This window comes from Delphinapterus leucas, chromosome 19, assembly GCF_059928025.1.
Source record: "Delphinapterus leucas isolate spDelLeu-1000000601 "Yukka" chromosome 19, BTC_Dleu_Yukka2, whole genome shotgun sequence".
NCBI classification, from domain to species: Eukaryota; Metazoa; Chordata; class Mammalia; order Artiodactyla; family Monodontidae; genus Delphinapterus; species Delphinapterus leucas.
The window spans coordinates 45,432,948-45,449,311 of NC_143147.1; the positions used below are offsets into that span (position 1 = coordinate 45,432,948).

General features: G+C 44.5%; 1 protein-coding gene across 12 annotated transcripts in view; it reads left to right on the top strand.

Annotated features, from left to right (window-relative positions):
- The first annotated feature begins 8,657 nt into the window (after nucleotides 1–8,657).
- SPAG9 (sperm associated antigen 9) overlaps nucleotides 8,658–16,364 on the top strand; it is a 149,097-nt gene continuing 141,390 nt past the window's right edge. For 5 of the 12 annotated variants that reach the window (XM_089901078.1, XM_089901084.1, XM_022558167.3 and 2 more), the window contains exon 1: nucleotides 8,659–9,157. In XM_089901078.1, the coding sequence (XP_089757204.1) occupies nucleotides 8,855–9,157 (303 nt within the window). In that variant the 5' untranslated portion in view covers nucleotides 8,659–8,854. Of the gene's footprint in view, nucleotides 9,158–16,364 lie in introns of all 12 variants that reach the window. The other 7 variants (XM_089901077.1, XM_089901080.1, XM_089901082.1 and 4 more) reach the window with 2 other exon arrangements.

Genomic DNA, 16,364 nt, shown 5'->3' on the forward strand with positions numbered 1-16,364 from the left:
CACTGGTGTTAGGGCTGAGTCATTTTCATACATGAGTATGTGGAGGAAAAAAGTGACAAAGGTCATAAAGGAACTGTGGGTTATTTCCCTTCCAACCAGACACCACACCTTGTTCCCAAACAGTCCCTCTTTTTCTGTTTTATTTCAGATAAGCTGTATACCTTAAATAGAGAACATATTCAACAGTATGTTATTGTGTTTTCATTTGTTCATATCCTGTTCACTGCTTGTAGATTGGACTTTTCCTCAGAGCTGGGTTTTGTACTTTTCTGAGGAATAGAGGTTGATGTTAATATTTGCAACTGAACTTTACAGTTTACAAAGTGATTACATATACATAGTTTCTTTGGTCAGCCACCCCCTGGTGATGTGGCAACCTGAGCATAGGTCCCCAGCATCCTCTCCAGGTAGTAAAGTCTTATGGGGACAAGACCCATCCTGGGCAAAATTGTAAAGTAAGTTTGCCTTGTTTTAAGGTGGTCTTTCTCTTTAGTTTTGGGGGATTATTTCTCACCTTCTGGGCTCACCATTCCCCACCCTCCGTTCCTGTGGCCCTTGCCCTCATTCTGCTTTCTGCTCGAAGCTTCTCACTTTTTCAGCCTTTTTCTCCTAGCTCTAAAATGGAAGGAAAGTTGGAGGAGGAAAACACTAAAGTTCTTTCTTAATCTAACTGCTTTTTCCAAATATGCCTTTCTAAGGAGCAATAACAAACTCTAAAATTATCTCAGGATTCTTTCCCTTACTCAATAAAATTCCCCATTCACTCAGGGTTGCTGGTTTCAACTTGGTGGAAAACAGTTGACTAAACAAAATATAAAGGGTGAATACTGGATCATGTATTTCATAAAACAATTCTTCCTGGGAGTATTATCCACAAACAAGACTTAAGTACATTCATAAATTAATGACTGAGAATGGTTTGTCCAGCTACCGTCTTTCTTTGTGATCCATTCAGAAGCACCTCAAACCAAAAATGTCCAAAATGAACTTATTATTTTATTTTAAAAAGCTACTTTTCTGACAGCTACTCACCTGAGTCTGCCCGCTCTCCCCTTGAGAGTGTACTATCATTTAATAAATCCTTCCCGTGCTTTCTCGAGGAAGAAAAAAAAATTACTTTTCTTCTTGAATTAACTCTCTCTCTCTCTCTTTTTTTGGCTGCACCAGGCGGCTTGTGGGATGTTAGTTCCCTGACCAGGGATTGAACCTGGGCCCTTGGCAGTGAAAGCTCTGTGTCCTGACCACTGGACGGCCAGGGAATTCCCCTGAATTAACTCTCTTGATTGGTGATACCACCATTTACCCATTTGCCCAGACCAGAAACCTGTGGGTCCCCTTCTATCATCCTCTAAATCTACCAAGTTCTGTCCACTGGATTTCTAAAATATTTTTCACGCCCATACCTTTTTTCTTTTTTTTTTTCACGCCCATACCATTGCCATTGCCTTAACATAAAGGATGGAGAGGCAGGGAGGGAGATTAGGCAGATACAGATGGAATGCGAAGAGCAAGATGTAAGTAAGACCAATTTAAGTGCGTGCACCAAGACATTAGTCTGGCAAACCAGACAAAGTTCTTGACCCCTACCCATAGCACTCTACCTCCGCCACCACTTTTTTTTTTTTTTTTTTGCGCGGGCCTCTCACTGTTGTGGCCTCTCCCGTTGCGGAGCACAGGCTCCGGACGCACAGGCTCAGCGGCCATGGCTCACGGGCCCAGCCACTCCACGGCATGCGGGATCCTCCCGGACCGGGGCACGAACCTGTGTCCCCTGCATCGGCAGGCAGACTCTCAACCACTGTGCCGCCAGGGAAGCCCTTCCACCACCACTTTATAACATATCGGTAGCCCAGCCTGCAGGGCTCCCAAAATGTAGAGAAAATACCTCTGTTCACTATTAAGATTTCACTTGGAGTTGAAGTTGAGATGGAGAAAGAATATATGGGAAAAGGCCTCACATTTCAGACTGAAAGATTGGTAAGAGGGGGGCAAGGAGAACAGGAATAGAGAATAAGACTATTAGACAGGCATCCACATTTTTGGAAGTCCAGGCTTTGTCCCAGAGAGTAGGAGAATTGTTGAATAAACGAAAATAACATTGAGGGCTCTACCCTCCTCTTATCTGGGGCTTAGAATGATGCTGCCTTGAAGACCACCCCATGTCAACCTAGGGAACAAGTACCTCAAGTTGGCTGTGTTGTGGACTTGTGTGGTGTGAAGCTCAGAGGTTTAACTTTCTTTTTTTTTTTTTTTAAGTTTTATTTATTTATTATTTTATTTATTTTTGGCTGCATCGGGTCTTAGTTGCAGCATCCGGGATCTTCGTTGAGGCATGCAGGATCTTTCATTGCGGCGTGCGGGCTCTTCGTTGTGGTGCATGGGCTTCCCTCTAGCTGTGGCGCATGGGTTCCCAGGGCACGTGGGTTCTGTAGTTGTGGTGCACAGGTTCCAGAGCGTGTGGGGTCTGTAGTTTGCAGGAGGGGGGTTCTTGTTGAGGCATGTGAACTCAGTAGTTGTGGCATGCGGGCTCAGTTGCCCCACGGCATGTGGGATCCTAGCTCCCTGATCAGGGATCGAACCTGTGTAGTCTGCATTGCAAGGCAGGCTCTTTATCACTGAACCACCAGGGAAGTCCCAGAGGTTTAGCTTTCTTAATCTGGCCTGGGAACTTGGGGTGGGGATGGGCGGTAGGCAGCAGGTAGCTCTGAGGTGAGGGCTGCAGGGAAGGCTACCATCATAGCCAGACCTCAGGGATGTCTCAGGTAACATCAGAGTCAAAGAAGGCCAAGTTAGATGGGGAGTGATGCCAAAAGAATGGACCCTGAGTTCCAGTAGTTCAAAACTTCAATCTTTTTTTTTTTTTTTTTTTTGGCCTCGCCTCATGGCATGTGGGATCTTAGTTCCTCGACCAGGGATAGAATCTGCGTCCCTGCATTGGAAGCATGGATTCTTAACCACTGGACCACCAGGGAAATCCCTCAAAACTTCAACTTTGAAGGCCAGCTGGATATCTAGAGACTAGGCAAGCAAGGAACATTGCTTAGAGACCAGAAGAAAAGAGTGAAGGTCACTTCATGGATCCAAAGACCCCATTCACATTTATCTACCTTGATCAAGTGGCTGAAGAAATGCGTCTTCCCTATAATCTAAATACTCTAAAGGGGAAGACCAGGAAGGGGAGAGGTTAGCTGAAAAGACTCATCATTCTTATCCAAGAGAGACTGCACGTGACCTAAAGTTACTGTTTCAATAATCCCTTTAGACCAAGCTTTCCTTTGAACTTGGTCGATTCTGTGAGTGAGGTTTCAGAAAGTAGGCCAGATTAGGTTTAGACAAAACAAATAAATCATTTTTCTCTGCTTATCTGAATCTGTGAGTTAACTCCCAAGCCAATCCTCTGCTGAGATTACCTTCCCCTTGGCAAAATCTTCCAGGAGAACTTCACCTAAATAACCTCCAAACAGTTAACTACTCTTTCTTCTTTATCACTGCACTTTATACATATTTAGATTGTTGCACTTGTACTAGACTTATGCTTCCAAACCTGCCTCCTTCACTAGACTGCTTGTCTTGGGGGAAAATATTGTGCCTGACTCATCTTGACCTTGGCCTACCACCTTCAACTTGGGCCTCACACAGGACCAGCATCTAATAGGCAACAAGTACTGGCTGAATTGCACTGAGTTCTTAAAGATGGTGGATTTCAGGTGTTTTGGGTAATTAAGACCTTCCCCTCAAATCATATACACAAACTAATTGGTATTCAGAAAAATCAGACAGTTTCTTCTCATCTCCATTCCTTTCCCAGCATGACTGTTAAAAAGTATGTCAAAATTAATTTCTAAACTAGAATGGATTGATAGTGTCATCCCCAGTGAAATCTGTTTAAAGACTCTTTTGGAAATGGGCTCTGGGTTCGTCTGATGTTTCCTAAAAATCTAATGTATAGGTATACATCTCATCTGTTTACCTAGGAGACTCAAGTGAGGGGTGATGGGGTGGGTGAACAAAATTCAGGTTTCTTGCTGGTGAGTTTCACTGGATGCTTACTTGCTCCAGACAAAGAGGGTCCCCTTGCACTCGACTCTTCTCCCACAAGGACAATGATTTCCTGGATCACCTTACAGATTGTTGAATATTAACCATGTGATATCTTGGAAATGGGATTTTCTGGGTGGTTTTACATTTCTTTGTGCTTTTCTGTATTTAGCCAGTTTTCTATAGTGAGTATACATTTTGTCTGTAATTGGGGGAAAAAAATCCAACTAACCCACTGTTTTGAATATATGTCTGTTATTCCCAGAGTGAACTTCAGCTATAAAAAGTATACCGAGGGACTTCCCTGGTGGTCCAGTGGCTAAGACTCCATGCTACCAATGCAGGGGGCCCAGGTTTGATCCCTGGTCAGAGAACTAGATCCCACAGGAATGTTGCAACTAAGAGTTCACATGCTGCAACTAAAGATCCCACATGCTGTAACTAAGGAGCCCATGAGCCGCAACTAAGACCCGGTGTGGCCAAAATAAATAAATAATAAATAAATAAATATTTTTTTAAAAAAGTATACTGAGAGGTAGGTGATGGGCCTTCTTTTCCACTTCTTCCACCAACCCAGGTCAGAAAGGGGTGGCGAGAACATAGACCTGAACACAAATATGACCAACAGACCTTGGTCCCATCTAAAACAGACTCTATAATGAGATTCTTGCTTCAGCCAAATGTTCAGCCTCCTCATTTTAGAGGCATTCCTGGTAGTCCGATGTTCTGGATGGGGGGTTGGAGGGTGGGGGAGGGTGCTACAAGGGAATAGGCCTTCTTGCAACTTCAACCTGGACAAATTTAGCCATCTTATCCTGACACCTTAAAAGACTTTCAAAGGAAAAACGGAGGGCTCAGAAAAGTCCTCTGGCAATTTTCAAGAGCCCTGAATTCCATAGTTGGACTGCCTCACCGAGCATGTTCTAATTTGTAAGGGGTAATAAATCACTTATTTCACACTGCCATAGATGGAGGGTTTTGTGCACTAGTAGCCCTGTCTTCTCTTCCTCTTCCAGCGACCCACTCTCCCCATGCAGGAAAATGTAGTTTGTGAAACCAGAGAAATTGAGTTACATAGAAACAACTGTAAAAGTTCCAGAAGTCTAGACAAACAACAAGACCAGCAATTTCGCTCTTCCAGTGATTATAGTAATTGAGCTTAGGAAGAAGCTCCTCCCTTCCTTCCCTCGTCAGCTCCTCCCCTCTGCTGCTCCCATTAGCATCCTCACTATTTGTGCAAAGGCCAAAGAATCTCTTGAAATGGAATTTCCTTCCTTGTAGGAACCAAAAGTAAACATGTACTCTATTTTTTTTTTGTCAGCGCCGCACAGCACATATGGGATCTTAGTTCCCTGACCAGGGTTTGAATCCATGCCCCCTGAGTGGAAGCGCAGAGTTTTAACCAATAGACCGCCAGGGAAGTCCCGTAAACATTTACTCTAAATCTACAACATAACCTGTTTTCCTGAATGACTCTTAGTCTTTAACAATAATCTCAGCCCGTGGGGTTAGAGGTGGGTGCTGGAAATTTATCCAGGTGGTTGAGTATAGGAGGTAGTATTACTGCCTACAATGTTAGGAGTTGACTAAAGGGACTCAGTCTCAAGGCCCTCTCTCCCGCCTTTCACTCCCACCTACAAACCAGAATCATAGGATTTAAGAATTGCAAGAACTCTTTACAGATTCTGTAACACACCTCTTCATCATACAGATGAAGAAGCTGAGGCTCACAGTCCTTATCACAGTGATTGGTACCCAGTAGGTATTCAGTAACCATTAGCTTTTTTTGTTTCTGGCCTAAGTTCTTCAAAGTGACAAGTCCATACTAAGGGTATAAGGTTCCCAATTTAAAAACTGTTTTCTTTACACTCTATCACACTGAGTTATGTGGTTCTATTGGGTTTACTAAAAGTCATTATAGCCATAAATTTAGTTTCTAACAGCTTCATTGAGATACAATTCCCATAGCATATAATTCAACTATTTAAAATGTACAATTCGATAACTTTTAGTATATTCAGAGTTGTTTATCTATCACCATAATCAATTTTAGAACCTTTTCATTAGCCCCAAAAGAAACCCATGCCCATTAGCATTCACTCTTATTTTCCCTTGTTCCTCCAGCCAACCCTAGGCAATGACTGATCTTTCATATGTGGTCCTTTGCGACTGGCTTCTTTTACTCAGTATATTTTCCAGGTTCATCCATGTTGTAGTATGTACTACATTTCTTTTTATTGCTGAATAATAAATATTCCTTTATATGCATACACCATATTTTATTGAAGAGTTGATGGATATTTGGCAGAATTTTATTTTAAACAAATGTGATCACTGAGCTAGCAGAAGCTTAAAATCAAGATAAATATGTATCTCATATATTTCTATCTTGAATTTATACCTAAAGAAGCATACTTACTATGAAGACTTTATTATAATCTCAGACCTGAAAATCAACAGACAGTTTTTCTCTAAATTTTCTGATGTGTATGAGAATACTGTGGAAAGACAAAGTAAAGCCTTGGCCTAAGTCTTCCTGCTCCTCTAGACTCCTAGGAAAATAGAGGCATATACATAGGTAGATTGCCCAATAAGCGCCCTCAGGAAGGGAAAAAAGAAGAGAAAAGAAAAGAAAGATTCAGAGTAAGACTCCTCTGGTTTTCAAATGTGAGATTTAGAAAAGAATGGGCATTTGGGGCACATACCTAACCAGCTGATAGGCGAAACGAAGATCCAGACATATACACAAACAATATAAAGGTGACTGTAGGGTGAGGGTGAGAAACGGGGACAGTGCAGGCCACAAATTCAGTCATGTCTGACCTCATAAGGCTTGGTATTTTCATTTTTGGCCCTTGCCCAACCTCCATAATGCTTCTGTGGGTCTCCATGGTATTTATGATCCTGGGAGGTAGCTGATTCCCCCAGTGAACCCTTCTTTATCCAAATCTTGCCTTCCCTGGCCCTATTCTTAGAGGAGTTGAGGCCACAGTACTCCTGAGTCACCTACTGCGGAGATAAGGGGCTTTGGGGAGTGTCTTCTGCCCCATTTGCAGAGGCTATGATGCCAAAAGCACAGCTTCTCTATACATCGGTGCTGAATCAAATCTCAGAGACAGAGTTTTGGGTGAAGTAGAAAAGGATAGTTTTATTACTTTGCCAGGCAAAGGGGGACACAACGGGCTCCTGCCTGGAAAAACTGTGTCTTAACTTGGAGACGATAGTGAGAAGTTTTATAGTAATGTTTCAGAGAGGGCGTGATCAGCTTGTGGACATTCTTCTGATGGGTTGGTGGTGAGGTAAGTAGGAATCAGCATCATCAACCTTCAGGTTCCAACTGGTTTGGGGTCTAAATGCTTTTGGGCAACATACCATCGTTAACTTCTCCCACCTGGAGGAGGTTTCAGTATCTGTAAAACAGCTCAAAGATATTGTTGTGTGTATCCCTTGATGGGTAACCAGGACCTTGCCCCAAGGCTCCACTACTGTTTCCCTTGACTGTTTCTCCCTTGTATTGATGAATCCCCTTCCTTTCCCTAACTAACAGCTGCTTGAAACTACCCATTGGAACTCAGGGAAGATCCTGGAGGCTAAATGAAGCCTGTTTCCTGTAATCAAAGAAATGGGGGACACAGAAAGGCTTTTGTGCCCAGGAGCCCCAGAGGGCCCCCCTCGGTATCAGCTAGAAGAGAACACCAGGAAGTGATCCTTGACTCAGCCCGCCTGAGGTTTGGGTGTTGTCATTCCCCACACGTGATTCTCTCCCAGGCGGCTGAGACCTCACGTACTATCGGACTTACTCACCCCTGTGACTCCACCTCTTTCCTCCTCTGCTCCCCAACCCCCCATCAGCCTGCCCTGCTTCAAGATTAGAGGAAAGGAGGGTTGCTGGAGCCAGGAAATGCCACTCTCCCAAGTTGGCCAGAGGAAGCAGAAAAACCCGTGTTTGCCAAAGCACAAGATGTGGCGTTCGTTTTACCCTTCTACAGAATGCTTTGCACGGCCTCTGTTTAAGGCTATCCATACTGTTTTCAACCCCAAAATAATTCTATCCTATTCAAGACCACCTTATCACTGAGGCAAACCTTGTCCCAGTTAAGGTTGCTTTCCCTTCCCATCTGTTTTCCGCTTCTCTGAGTACGGAATTCTCAATCAGAATTGGTTTGAGTCCCTGATCAGCCTCCTTCCCGTTCTCGCTGCATGACCTTGAGTGAACCATAACTTCTCCGGGCCTAGTTTCCTTGTCGGTGAAACGAAGGCCAAACGTCTACCGCACCAAACATCCTTGTGGTGAGGAACAAATGTGAAAGCCCTTTGTGAGCTGTAAAAAGTAATAAAATTTTGGCTATTCTGGGCTGCTAGTCACTCTTCCAGAACCCCTCCCTTTCCACTGGGATTCGCCCTACAAATCGCGCCCTGGGCGGGCACTTCTCACCACCCTCCTCTCGCAGTCTTTCCTATTGGCTTACGCAACGACCTCGCGGCGCCGAGTGTTGACGCCACGCCGCCTCCGCCGGCGAAGGGGGACGCATTGGTCCCGCCCCCGGCCGCGCCTGGCCTCCCGCGGGGCCCCGCCCTACGGGCCGACGCGGCTCGGATCCCGCCCCGCGGGTGACGTGTGGCGCGCGCGGCTTAGCCGTCCCGGCAGTTGGTGCAGCGGCGGTAGGGCTGAGTGCGCTCGCTTCACCCCTCCCCTCCTCCGTCCCGGGCCCCCACCCAGCAGGGCCCAGCCGCAGCCCTAGCCCCAGCGGCCCGTCCCGTGCAGGCCCTTGTCGTCCCCTCAGCCGGCGACGCCCCGGGCCGGCCGCCCGCCACCATGGAGCTGGAGGACGGTGTGGTGTACCAGGAGGAGCCCGGCGGCTCCGGGGCCGTGATGTCGGAGCGGGTGTCCGGCCTGGCCGGCTCCATCTACCGCGAGTTCGAGCGGCTCATCGGGCGCTACGACGAGGAGGTGGTCAAGGAGCTGATGCCACTGGTGGTGGCCGTGCTGGAGAACCTGGACTCGGTGTTCGCGCAGGACCAGGAGCACCAGGTGGAGCTGGAGCTGCTGCGGGACGACAACGAGCAGCTCATCACCCAGTACGAGCGAGAGAAGGCGCTGCGCAAGCACGCCGAGGAGGTGAGGGCCGGCCGGCTGGGAGTGCGAGGGCCGGGCCCGAGGGCGGGCCGGGGGGCGGGGGTCGCGGTCCGTCTCAGGATGGGAGGCGCGCCGGCCTCCAGGAGGCAGGCCTGAGGCCGAGGCCAGCCGGACCGAGCCCGGCGGCCGCGAGGTCCCGGGACCCCCGGCCGGCGTTGGACGCCCAGGCAGGCTAGTGAGTGTCCAGGAGAAGAGAGTGTGATGGGGGAAGCAAGGCCCGGGGAGGAAGCCACAGCCTGGCCTGAGGGCACCTGGGATTGGCTGAGAGCGGAGATTTTAGGGTGTCTGCTTGCCTCTTGTAGTTTAGGGAAGTTTCCGACCACCGTGGGATAGTCAGATGGCGGTTCAAACTTTTACCACGGGCGGGGGGGGGGGGCGGGCGCATTTAAACACTACTGCCCTGGATATGTAACTTCCGCTGGTTCCAGCACCTTTCCTGGGGGTTGCTGCTTTGGGAAGTTAGAGATCTCCCTCTTTCGGCCAGTTTCTTGTTGACGTTTTAACCCTATTGAGAAAGAGGTTTTATTTTATGTTTTAAGTGCCTTGGTTGACACTTTGTCAACAGTTAGGTGTTGTATAACAATACTCTGTAAATATGGAGAGTATGCAATTTTATTTTATTGGTATCCCCCATCAAAGCTTTCTTCCTTGTCAGGTGGTAACCTTGGACAGTTCCCTTTAAAAACCCTTTGTTTATTTATAAAGAGGACGGGAACGGGGTGAGGGGCAGGTTGAGGAGGTGTGGGTGACAGTTGGCAAGCCTTTTCAAAGACTACGGTTTACAGGTGCTCTTGGCCAGCTTTTAACTTTAGTGCCTCAGCAGTGTGACCTCGGTGCCCTAACCTTGAGTGAACCTTTTGCAGCTCTGGAGTGCAAGTGATAGGTCTTTGACTTCTTGAGACAGTAGAGGATTTTAGCTTTCAGGATGTGTAGGCATTATTTCTGTGGAACTTATCTAATACAGGTGAAGTGTCCTATTTATCTTTGTTTCTTGAGCATCTAGCAAACCTGGTTAAATATATGGTGATTGAAGGAAGCTAAATAACTAATTATTGAAGGAACGACATGTTGTATTTCAAAAATACTTGAAAAGTTTTTTCTTTTTTAAAATAAATAAATTTATTTATTTATTTTTGGCTGTGCTGGGTGTTCGTTGCTTCACAAGGGCTTTTCCTAGTTGTGGTGAGTGGGGCTACTCTTTGTTGTGGTGCGCGGGGCTCTCATTGCGGTGGCTTCTTTTGTTGCGGGGCACCGGCTCTAGGTGCGCGGGCTTCAGTAGTTGTGGTACGCAGGCTCAGTAGTTGTGGCTCGCGGGTTCTAAAGTGCAGGCTCACTAGTTGTGGTGCGCAGGCTCACTAGTTGTGGCACACAGGCTTAGTTGCTCTGTGGCATGTGGGATCTTCCCCGACCAGGACTCGAAGCCGTGTCCCCTGAATTGGCAGGCAGATTCTTAACCACCACGCCACCAGGGAAGCCCCAATACTTGAAAAGTTTTAAGGATGTGAAGCTCATTTCCTAAGACTAAGTAGTACCACCATTTAAACTTTTTGTCACTTATACCTTTGTACCAGGTCAAATAGTTCTTTTTTTTCTTTCTTTTTAAAAATAAATTTATTTATTTAGGGCTGCGTTGGGTCTTTGTTGCTGCGTGCACGGCCTTTCTCTAGTTGCAGCAAGTGGGGGCTAGTCTTTGTTGCGGTGCGTGGGCTTATCATTGCGGTGGCTTCTCGCTGTAGAGCAGGGCTCTAGGTGTGCAGGCTTCAGTAGTTGTGGTGCACGGGCTCAGTAGTTGTGGCTTGCGGGCTCTAGAGCACAGGCTTAGTAGTTGTGGCACATGAGTTTATTTGTTCCATGGCACGTGGGATCTTCCTGGACCAGGGATCAGACCCGTGTCTCCTGCATTGGCAGGTGGATTCTTAACCACTGTGCCACCAGGGAAGTCCCTGGTTTTTTTTTTTTCTTAAGCTTGACTGTATGATGATTTTTAGTTCTGATTTTGTGATCCATTTGTCTCAAAGGAATGCTATTGAATTTGCCAAACAAAACTGACTTTATTTCAAGAGTATTTCCAAGTATATAGGGAAGGAAGGGTTGAAAAAGAAAATCTAAGGATGGAATCAAAATTTCCACTGGTTTGTTAGCTGTTTACAGAACTGTTTATGGAACGGAGGTTATGTACTGCTACTCCTGAGATGACTTGCCATGTCTTCATGCTCAGACAGGTCCTTGCCATTGTGTGGATGTAAATGGAAAGACTGTGGAATTAACCGAATATACACACAGGTGAGGAACAGGCCCAGCATGACCTGTTACTGCAGATAAAAGAAACTACTCCTTTCAGCCTTAAACTCCTGTCGGTCCATGTAAACATAGGCAAAATGCCAGGGTCGCACATGCCCAGAAAACCATCTGCCACAGGTTGCAGAATCAGAAAATAAAACTAAGCTGCTAGACTCTGGATTGTATATTAATTTCTTAAGTAAATGACTTTTAAAACATAGATTATCCAATGACTTTCTTTGTAATTTGTGCTTTTTCAAATATGTCTATAAATTTTCTATAATGAAACCTTTGGGCAAAGGGCCATGATCTGAGAATACAGAACATTGATGTAATGCTAAATGAGCCAACTTCCAGACCACAAATGTAAAACCATCTTGTTATCAGTTTTCATGTAAGATCATAAATCAGGTTTTACCCAAGTACTCAGAAATTCAGTCTCTCTTAGGCCAATATGCAGAAATGATTCTTTGTTTAATTTTCTTTGAGTGTTTGTGGCCTTTAATACAAAGACTATTTCTATAAAGTCTGGTATTACAGCAAAAATGCCTCAGGGTATTTACAGCAAGAATATTTGAAAGTATGGAAATTGACCATCACCTGAGAGAGTTAAGTAAATTCTGAGCACCTTTGTGGAAATTTAGGAGAATGTGTAAATAATAAGGACGTTTTAGGAGGTGTGAAGTGCTTTAATCTCTTGCTTGCAGGAATTCTCAACAAGGAATCAGGAAGTTAATCTTTATTATAATGGTACTACTTAATTTGAATACCTTCTGTCTTTTTTTTCTTTTTTGGTTGTACGGGCCTCTCACTGTTGTGGCCTCTCCCATTGCAGAGCACAGGCTCCGGACGCCCAGGCCTCACGGGCCCAGCCGCTCCGCGGCATGTGGGATCTTCCCGGACTGGGGCACGAACCCATGTCCCCTGCATCGGCAGGCGGACTCTCAACCATTGCGCCACCAGGGAAGCACCCTTCTGTCTTTTTAATTGCTTATTTGAATTTGTTGTGTGGAGTTAGCCTGATGGTTTTGAGTCTATAAAAAACAATCTGAAGGAGGGCTGATTTTAGATAGATTTGTAACCAGCTTCAAATGCTAATCAAGAAATCTCTCATTTTATAGCTCTCACCATTCTCCCCTTTGGGCTCCCTGCTCCAACCATGTATATTTTTTCCATTCTTTAACCAAGTCCTGTTTGATGCCTTTGCCCATGCTGTTTCCTTGGCCTAGAGTGCTTTTCCCTCAGAGCTTCACCCTGGCTAGCTCCTCACTTTTGGCTCAGCTTAAATTTCACTTCTTCTGCTAGACTTTTCCTGTCTACTCTAGCCAGAGTAAGCCTTGTGAATCTATGAACAATTTACCTGTAAATCAGTAATTTACAAAAAATCTGGAGAGGGAATTCCTTGGCAGTCCAGTGGTTAGGACTCAGTGCTTTCACTGCTGGAGCCCGGGTTCAACACCTGGTTGGGGAACTAATCCCACAAGCTGAGTGGTGCAGACAAAAAAAAAATCTGGAGAAAGATGTTATTCTTGGGGAAGAATATATTAGTGTTTTTTATGTTTTTTATTTTTGTTTGTTTGTTTTTTGCGGTACACGGGCCTCTCACTGTTGTGGCCTCTCCCGTCGTGGAGCACAGGCTCCGGATGCACAGGCTCAGCGGCCATGGCTCACGGGCCCAGCCACTCCACGGCATGTGGGATCTTCCCGGATCGGGGCACGAGCCCATGTCCCCTGCATCGGCAGGCGGACTCCCAACCACTGCACCACCAGGGAAGCCCCTTTATGTTTTTGTTTGTGTAAGTTCTGATTCTTTTAAAATAGACATGATTTGTTTTGAGTAATTAAAAAAAAAGAATTTACAAGGTCATGTTAGTTTCAGATGTACCGCAAAGTGATTCAGTTATATACATAGGGAATTTAGTTTCAAAGTGAGAGTTTATTTAGCATGATTGGGTAGAGGGAGATTGCACATAAAAATGAAGATGTACCCTCTTCATCTTCCGTGAGTGGTAGAAGCATATATGAAGAGAGAATATCTTTGCTGGGAAGAAGATATTGTGATTATGTGATTTTATGGCTGCTTTTCTGTGGCTTTTTGTCTGAAAAAGACTGGGGTGATTAAGTGCAGAGATGAGAGATATTACTGAGAATATTCTAATTAACTTTTCCCCAATGAATCACCACTTAAAGATGTAACAAAATGGATGTTTTATATTAAGACTTTAATCAGGTTGTTTTCTTTGGAAGTCTATGAACATGGGAGTGAGTGATAAGATTTGTGGGCAGGAAAGCAGGCATTGGTATTGATTTTTTAAAATTGATGTTATAGTTCTCACTGATTCATAAAAATATTTTAATCAAAAGTTAAGGAAATTAATTTTGATTTGTTTGCAAAATAATTTACAGTGAAAGTTCACTTCTTTAATAAACACTTAAAAAGGAATATTTGAAGTCTTCTCAATTTAGTTTTATGATTTATTTTTATCAAGACAGGAGTGAAGAGTACTTTTGAATACTTCAGCTTATATTTGTTGATGGTGGCTATTGAGGACTTAGGATGCTAAAAGTGGAAATTCCCTATTTGCTTCAACATTAAGTTTATTTTGTGTCTTTAGCACAGTTATTTAAATTGGTAATTATGATGTTTATTCAGATTTTTAGCCTTAATTCTATTACTCTAGTGTCAAAAGAAATTTAATTCGCTATTAAGTAGATTATGGGGATTCCCTGGTGGTCCAGTGGTTACAAGTCTGAGCTTCTACTGCAGGGGTCATGGGTTCCATCCCTGTTCAGGAAACTAAGTGGAGCAGTAGGGGAAAAGTAGTTTGTTTATATGCACAGATGATCTGTTAGTAGGTCCATTAGTTGTTAACATTAGACATAAAATTTTCAAACACTTTTAAAAAGTGAAGTCTCTCTGTGGCACCTGTTCAATGTTTTTTTTTTTAAACATTTATTTAGGCCGTGCCAGGTCTTTGTTGCGGCACATGGATATTCATTGCGGCCTGTGGGATCTTTAGTTGCAGCATGCAGGATCTTTTTTAGTTGCGGCACGCAGGCTCATAGTTGCAGCATGCATGTGGGGTCTAGTTTCCTGACCAGGAATCGAACCGTGACCCCTTTCATTGGGAGCATGGAGTCTTACCCACTGGACCCCAGGGAAGTCCCTGCATTTGTTTTAAATAGGCTAACTTGATTTTTTCTTCTGTGAAAATTTCACTTTATATATTTGCCACCATATTATTTTCCTTGAAACCAGTATCTTGTGGTATCTTCAGGGAATTAAAGATTTTTGGTCCAAAGGTTGACTGAGGTACTGACTTCATTTCTCTCTTGGTTCAGTTAGAGCAAGGGTCAGCAGCTTTTCAGAATGTTATGTTACCTCTTAATTTCTAAGTTGTAGAATGCTCAAAATACACCTTAGTGCTTCATTGATCTCTGTATGCCCACATTATTTTGTATATAAAATGAGTACATTTTAAAACACACTTAAAATACATATTTTAAAAAATACCATTGTTTTTTCTTGCAGAACTATTTGAAATAAGCTTCACACTGCCCCTAGTCAGAGTAGATATGTCCTTGCGTCTAGTCAATCCCTACTTCCAGGCACTTTCTGAAATGAAGAGTGTATTTGTTCTCTAGGGGAATGTGTGTACATTGGTGGGAGGCGGTGTGTGTTACCTTGTGAAATGGTAATCAGTTAACCATTGTTTAGCTATTAAGACAGATCTTACCCTTTACCTTTAGAGATTTCTGAATTTAAGTATCTAACTGAGATACATTATGTGTCCTTGGGATGGTGACATTCATATTTTACTTATTTAAAATCACAAAAGAGACTATCAAAATGGGTAAGGTACCAAGATGGATTAGTAGAGTAAGAACTACTCACTAGATTACTGTGGTATAAGACATAGGTCACTGATCCAATTCGGTGCCTATGTTTGGTGCGTAAGTTTCTTGGACTCCTTAGCTTACCTTTAACTACGCACTGCATACTTAAATCACTTGGAACCTTTTGGTTCCCAGGAGAGCTAGTATTAGACTGTAGCCAAATACCTGTTCTTTTGTTCCCTTGACCAATGGTTGAGTTATTTTAAAAACACCTTTTTTTTTTTTTTTTGCCCTACTCAGCACTCATAATGAATATAGATGTTACCTAAGTAAATTACTAGGTTGAGGTAAGAAATAGCAGCATAGCCCCAGTTTAAAAATGTATGCAATGTGTTTATTCAAAAAGCTGACATTTAGGGCTTCCCTGGTGGGGCAGTGGTTGAGAGTCCGCCTGCCGATGCAGGGGACACAGGTTCGTGCCCCGGTCCGGGAAGATACCACATGCTGCGGAGCGGCTGGGCCGATGAGCCATGGCCGCTGAGCCTGCGTGTCCGGAGCCTGTGCTCCGCAATGGGAGAGGCCACAACAGTGAGAGGCCTGCGTACTGCAAAAAAAAAAAAAAAAAAAAAAGCTGACATTTAGAAATATATGTGTGTAGGGCTTCCCTGGTGGCGCAGTGGTTAAGAATCCGCCTGTCAGTGCAGGGGACACGGGTTCGATCTCTGGTCCGGGGAGATCTCACATGCTGTGGAACAACTAAGCCTGTGTACCACAACTGCTGAGCATGTGCTCTAGAGCCCACGAGCCACAACTACTGAAGCCTGCACGCCTAGAGCCGGCACTCTGCAACGAGAGAAGCCACCACAATGAGAAGCCCGTGCACTGCAACGAAGAATAGCCCCTGCTCGCTGCAACTAGAGAAAGCCTGCACACGGCAACGAAGACCCAATGCAGTAAAAAAAAAATAAATAAATAAATAAATAAATAAATATATATAAAAGAAATATATGTGTGTAAATTCTATACACTTTGAAGTTTTGGCCAGTGATATTTTGTTATTAGCTTCAATACA